Raw genomic sequence first — 7,500 nt, 5'->3', positions numbered from 1 at the left:
TCACCCATAAAGAATATTTTTTTATGTTTATGAGTTCGCACGTCTAAAAACGTCTGTTTCTCCTTATTTTATTCCTTGTCTGTCTGTCTGTCTGTCTGTCTGTTTGATTGTCTCATTTATTCTACTTGCATCATACAAGTCACCTCGTCCTTCTTTCTGTTCTTTGGCAGGATTTTCATTCTTTTCCTTACATATTTTTGTTTTTCACTTCTTTTATACTCTCGTGTATTTGCTTGGTTGACTTGTTCACTTTCCATGCGTATAATAACTAAGCTAATTTGTCGCACGCTCTAGCACCGCCTCAAGAACACGATGCGGAAATTCATGACATACTTCTTTTGCATTCAGTCTCTGCATGTTTATTTCCGTAGCTATTTGCTCGATTAATTAGTTAATTTTGTATGTGTGCGAAAATTAGTGATAAATTCTGTCTTCTTCCTCAAAATGATTGATGAAATGACAGACAGTGAGGTGACACGTGAATATTGAGAAGCTGGAGGACCCACTACAGTATCTATTATGCGTCCATCATTATGCACAGAAGTTCCTCTAAAGTTTGTATAGTGGTCGCTTGTTTGTCGACAGTGTTGTGCAGAGTTGGGTTGTTGACGGTGGTGGTTGGAAGTGTGTGTGTGTGTGTGTGTGTGTGTGTGTGTGTGTGTGTGTGTGTGTGTGTGTGTGTGTGTGTGTGTGTGTGTGTATGTGTGTGTGTGTGTGTGTTTGTGTGTGTGTGTGTGTGTGTGTGTGTGTGTGTGTGTGTGTGTGTGTGTGTGTGTGTGTGTGTGTGTGTGTGTGTTTTTGGCCCCTTATTTATTCTACTTTATCTTTTTACAACCACTCTATTATTTTTCTAACACATTTTGCTGCACATGAATACTGCATCACGTGACCAAACCACCTCACATGGTCTCTAATTCGATAAAGGAGTACACAGCAAATAATACCAATAATAATAAAAATAGACAGCTTGATGGGTGAAGAAGGGAGGGAGAGAAATAAATAGAAAAGAAACTACTCATACCACTTTACAATGGTGATGAAATGACAACATGATTATGCTTCTGCCAAAAAGACGAGAGAAAAAAAAAATGACACGACAGAGTGAGCGAATGGTGACACAGATTCACTCCCACGACAGAGCGAGCGAATGGTGACACATAATCACTCCATCACCGGTAGAGGAGATATATATGAAAAAAGAAGAAAAATCACATGCCATCCTGAAGGACACCGAACTCTCACTAACGATAATCTCACCCTCGCTCCTTTTTTCTTCCATTCAAAAGGAGGGCGACACACAAGTCCCTCCCACGTTAAAGAAAACATGGAGAGAGATTGCTGTAGGTGCGAGGAGGGTGGGGACCGGAGACTAGAGTGAAGGACGTTTAGAGAAGTTTCCAGTAGAAGTGTGGCGTGCTTTTAATCTTCCTTGGGGTCCAGAAGGCAGGAGTAGTCGATCTGGAACTGCCCCACCTCGCTGTCCTTGAACCCGCCGAAGATGTATTTGCCAGGGCCGTGTGGAGTCTTCCCCAGCAAGAAGTTCGCGAAGGCCATGAGGTAAACGCGCTCCGTCAGGGAAAGTCTCCGCTCTGTTGTGTTCGTATAGAAATTAATCAGTCAAGTGTATTCAGTAACTTCATATATCAAAACCATGATGTGTGTGTGTGTGTGTGTGTGTGTGTGTGTGTGTGTGTGTGTGTGTGTGTGTGTGTGTGTGTGTGTGTGTGTGTGTGTGTCCTTCACGAACAATAGTGCGCCAAGATGTTAGTATTATAGGTTTCATAGGTTAGTAAGTTATTAGTTCTACTGATAGTCATTATATTCATCTACTCCTTAATAGTAACAATAATAATAATAATAATAATAATAATAATAATAATAATAATAATAATAATAATAATAATAATAATAATAATTATAATAATAATAATAATAATATATAATGATAATAGTAATAATAGTAAAATAATAATAATAATAATAATAATAGTAATAATAATAATAATAATAATAATGATAATAATAATAATAATAATAATAATAATAATAATAATAATAATAATAATAATAATAATAATAATAATAATAATAATAATAATAATAATAATAATAATAATAATAATAATAATAATAATAATAATAATAATAATAATAATAATAATAATAATAACAATAATAATAGTAACAATAATATATCAAGTGTGAGTTAATTAATGTCTATTCCTTATAATCTAAAATATGTTTACAATACGTTCTCTACAAATCTTTTCAAAGCCTTACCAAATACTCCATCAAAAATTTTAATACGACTAAAAAGAAGAAGAAAAAATTCATTTCCACTACATTATTACAGGTAAAACTAACAAACTGCATCGAAAGGCACAAGCGGATTAATACTGTACAACCCTTTCAACATTGCATGCATTTGCTTACCCTTCTTTTTTTTCAAGAACACCAAATAAATGCTTTTTTTGTACTCGAAATCTTTGTAAACCACACACACACACACACACACACACACACACACACTCTCTCTCTCTCTCTCTCTCTCTCTCTCGCTTTAGCCAACAAAATATCATCAAGAATAACAAGTACAAACTGTGCAATCTATCACTTTATCTAACCTCACTGTACCACTATTTCTCCCTCTCCCTCTCCCTCTCTCTCTCTCTCTCTCTCTCTCTCTCTCTCTCTCTGGCTCTGCACTTACCGAGGTGAGAGCCCTGTACGCCTCCTTCGTGATATTCTCCACCTGGTCCTCAGGAAGCTTGATGAACATTGCGTAGAAGCTCCTCAGTTCCTCGTAGGACACAATACCGTCATCTGCAGCGGGGAATGAGGACATGAGAGGTAATGCAAGGGAGAGGATAGGAAGAGAAGGTGGATGAACGTAAGAAGACAGAAAAGAGAGAGAAAGGGAACAGGAGGAACGTCAGTGGGAGGACAAAGAAGGGTAAGGGAACAAGATAGAGGAGAGTTAGAGGATGGACGAAGGGATGGTAGGAAAGAGGAAAATTTTAAGAAGGGGTGAGGAAAGGAGAAAGGGAAGGGAGAAGGATGAACGTGAGAAAAATGACAAGGGATTTAAAGGATACAGAAAGAGGAGGAAGAATAAGGATGTCAGAGAGAGAGAGAGAGAGAGAGAGAGAGAGAGAGAGAGAGAGAGAGAGAGAGAGAGAGAGAGAGAGAGAGAGAGAGAGAGAGAGAGAGAGAGAGAGAGAGAGAGAGAGAGATGGAGGCATAAGGGATGTAAGTTTCCTTTATTTACTATACAAGAGGAAAATGTGTGATTTCAAAAGATACTGTAACAAAATTGTATCATTGAGTCATTTAGTGGATGCGTGAAATGAGAAAGAAGTATCGTACAATTTTTTTTTTTATGGTATACATCATTAGTGGTTTGGTAAGAACTTTAACCTTATGAAGTGGGTGTAGTAGTTGAAGTAGTAGTAATGGTAACATTATTATTACTATCATTATTTTTGTTTATATTTTCAGTAGTAGTAGTAGTAGTAGTAGTAGTAGTAGTAGTAGTAGTAGTAGTAGTAGTAGTAGTTGTAGCAGCAGCAACAACAGCAGAAGCAGCAACAACAGCAACAACGCCACCAATATAGTAATGCAATGCTACGGGCGATTGTAATCTATTAGAGAACAACACAAACTCCTCTCTCTCTCTCTCTCTCTCTCTCTCTGGCCACCGTGCAATGGTATAGGGATTAACTTCGCTCATAATCTCTTAGCCACAGGTGGAGGAGGCCTTTGCCCTGTACAGGACTTATGTTGATAATGACAGTGAGGAGAACCAGGCCGCAGAATCTACAAATTGTTTAAAGTGAATACACGCTCCCAGGAAATATTGTTGGCTGCTCCTCAAGGAAAACTGATTAAGCCAAAGTGAAGCATGGTTTGCTGATGAAATGAGTAGAGGAACGAAGGTACGTCCACTTTGAGAAGGAAGGTGGCACAATGGAAAAACCTTATATATCTCAGCATAGAAATAATCCTATAAATGCATATAGGAACGAAGGTACCCTATGCAATTTGAGAAGGAAGGTGGCACAATGGAAAGCCTTATATGAATCAAGATAGAAATAAAACTGTAAATACCAAGTTCAATCAGAGTGAGAATGCAGTAAGGGAAGATAATGAGCGATGCAGTAGTGCGGTACACGTTTATGTGTTCAAGGTAGTTAATTATAGAACGAAAGTCATGTATTTCACTCCATCCTGCATGTTTATTTTATGCAGAAACGTTAGTTAAATATTGTTCTTTAAAAATAAACATTCGCAAAGGTAATCAATTATCATTAGTAAGCATACGAAGTAACCAAAGAAATCTATCCATCCTTCAACCTTCCTAGCTTCTTACCTATCAGCTAACCTACTTAACTATCCTGCTATCACTAATTTACTTACCTCTAAATCATTCAATAAAGCAGTCAGTTAATCAATAAATCTAATAAATCTTCTATCTCTATATCTATAAATGGCACTTTATCTATACTCCAGTCATTCTACTTACCTAATCACCAACCTACATACCTATACATTCACCCATACATTAATCTATTCATCTATCTGACTTACCTCTCCTGTTGATGACCTTGAAGAGTATTTTAGGCAGGATTTGGAGCCAAATAGGGAAGTCGACCATGGCCCGCGCCCCATGCACGAGATTGCCCCACATGTTGAGCCACTGGTACATCTGCACTCTGTCTGGGATGCGGTCCACGTCGAACTCTAAAAGCCAAAGAGGGATTAGGGCTGGAGCGACTGAGAGAGCGAGTAGGGAAGCGTAGTAAGGATGAGGGAGAAGGACGGGGAGAGGAAAAAAATGCATGGATGAATTTATGGCTGGCTGCATGGGTGACTGGCTCGCTGGATATGTAAATATATATATATATATATATATATATATATATATATATATATATATATATATATATATATATATATATATATATATATATATATATATATATATATATATATATATATAGATAGATAGATAGATAGATAGATAGATAGATAGATAGATAGATAGATAGATAGAGAGAGAGAGAGAGAGAGAGAGAGAGAGAGAGAGAGAGAGAGAGAGAGAGAGAGAGAGAGAGAGAGAGAGAGAGAGTAGTAAGATTAACAGAAAAAGAACTGTACTAAAATAAACAGTATGGGAAAAAAACTAAGAACAAATAAACACACACACACACACACACACACACACACACACACACACACACACACACACACACACACACACACACACACACACACACACACACACACACACACACACACACACACACACACACACTTACAACCACATAGACTCACCAAAGCCGTACTCTGGTTCAATCTTGCCCACGTGTTCCAGGAGACACTCGAAAAAGTCGGCGTGAATCTCCTTCATGGTCAAGTAGTACTCATTATCCTCCGACCAGCCCGCGTAGTGCCTCATCCTCTGCAATACAAGATACTCGTGTGGGACAGGACACACACACACACACACACACTCACTCTCTCTCTCTCTCTCTCTCTTAATAAAAGATGTTGTGTCAAAACTCTTCCAGAGTCAAAAGTTGAGATGGAAAAATATTCTTACGGACAAAAAACATGCGATTGAATACTGGAGAGAGAGAGAGAGAGAGAGAGAGAGAGAGAGAGAGAGAGAGAGAGAGAGAGAGAGAGAGAGAGAGAGAGAGAGAGAGAGAGAGAATTTTTACAAGTTATTCCTGAGTGAGATGGAAAGTAAAAATGGTTCACTACTAGGAAGAAGATGAAGAAGAAAAGAAGAAGAAGAAGAAGAAGAAGAAGAGGAAGAGGAAGAGGAAGAAGAAGAAGAAGAAAAAGAAGAAGAAGAAAAAGAAGAAGAAGAAGAAGAAGAAGAGGAATTTCATGATGATAATGATAATGATGATAATGAGCTGATGATAATGATAAAGTGAAAGAGGAGAACAAGAAAATGAAAAGGAAGAGGACAAAAGAAATACGTGAAAAAAAATAAAAAGTGGATGAACGTGGAAAAATGGGTCAACGAAACTAGTTAATTAATGATCAATGCTATAATGCCAGTGGATTATATTCTCCTAGAAACACACTTTGTAAAAATAAGATTAATTAAATATATTAAAGAATGCATGAATGAATAAATAATATCAAATAAATTAGTAAACAAATACTGCTATTCAAGAAACTACAAAAGAAATAATACATAGAGAAATTAAAATTAGAAAGAGAAACTGTTTCTATTTTCTTGACTTTTCAATCTGCTATTAGTATTTTCTTACAATGAAAGTAGTAACATAATTTTGTATGCATTTCTTGTGATTTTAATAATTGTTAATCTATCAAGACAAATAAAAAAATAAATTAGCCATTCTTTTAGATTTCTCTGTTTTATTTATTTATTTTTTTTTCTGAATTGGAACCAAAGACACACGAAGTCTTCATCTGATTGACAAATTTATGACTCAGTTGAGGTGTTCGCTGGTTGACAATTTCAAGATGACAGTTTCCCACAAACCACTTTGAGCTGGCTTTCATAATTTACGTTTGCAATTTCATTCTCACATATGCAGTCTCACATTTTCTCCCTTACGTGGGACTGCAGGAAATGTTTAATCGGATCACTGGGCGTTTGAATGTCAGTGAATAATAGAGTGCAACTGGAAATTCAGATAAAGGAGAAACTGCGAAATATGATAAAAAAAAATATGATGTAAAGGTTGTTGTTACGCTAGAATGAAATAAATGAATCAATTTGTATGTCTATAAGAATCTTACTTTGATAATTTTTTATGAGGCAATTATGTTACCTTAGAAATTAAATGATAGCAACTGAAATTTTCCTCTACCTGATAGAAACTAATCACGGAAGTCACAGCACATAAGCAGCTTACAACATCAAGCAAAGAAAATATCTTTTGCAAAACAAGTACGGAAATATATAAAACACATGTAGAAGTAAATAGATTATTCAATAAAAAAAAAGATAAACATGAGAAGCCACAATAGACCAGCCTTCAAAGATACCCGATCAGAAAAAAAATATATAAGAAAAGTCACAACAAAACAACGTGGAGCGCCAAACCTAAACACACACACTCTTCCTGATTCACGCTTTCTCTGTTGCTGTAACTTTTAATTGTGCTTCTGAAATAATAACGAGGATGAAAGCAAATATGTACACGTTTCTCAGGCACATCCCACATTTGCATATGTAATGATTCATTTCTATTTGCACATGAATAATACTCATAACGAAAGTAAACACCTAACTCATAACAAGTCAACAAGAAATTAAGAAATAAGAATTAGTGATGAGGACAAGAGCGAGGAAATAAAATGAGATAGAAGGTATCAGTAAGAAAACATAGCAACAATTATGATATGTAATAAAATAACTGGCAATAAAATCAAGACCATACATGATGAAGATGTCTAAGGATATAATAGTGGAAACGAAATATCGGTAATAAAAATATGAAATGATAATACTGG

At 36.1% G+C, this 7,500-nt stretch overlaps 1 protein-coding gene across 1 annotated transcript in view; it reads right to left on the bottom strand.

Moving 5' to 3' along the window:
- Positions 1-751: 751 nt before the first annotated feature.
- The window catches only part of LOC123504568, a 273,768-nt gene continuing 267,019 nt past the window's right edge, over positions 752-7,500 (bottom strand). The window contains 5 exon segments of the mRNA XM_045255172.1: positions 752-1,574; positions 1,577-1,589; positions 2,711-2,823; positions 4,588-4,740; positions 5,335-5,461. Of these exon segments, the coding sequence (XP_045111107.1) occupies positions 1,420-1,574; positions 1,577-1,589; positions 2,711-2,823; positions 4,588-4,740; positions 5,335-5,461 (561 nt within the window). The 3' untranslated portion in view covers positions 752-1,419.

The sequence above is a fragment of the Portunus trituberculatus genome, chromosome 16 (genome assembly GCF_017591435.1).
Source record: "Portunus trituberculatus isolate SZX2019 chromosome 16, ASM1759143v1, whole genome shotgun sequence".
NCBI lineage: Eukaryota > Metazoa > Arthropoda > Malacostraca > Decapoda > Portunidae > Portunus > Portunus trituberculatus.
The sequence above is the reverse complement of the archived record's forward strand: the minus strand, read 5'-3'. Positions and strand labels throughout refer to the sequence as shown.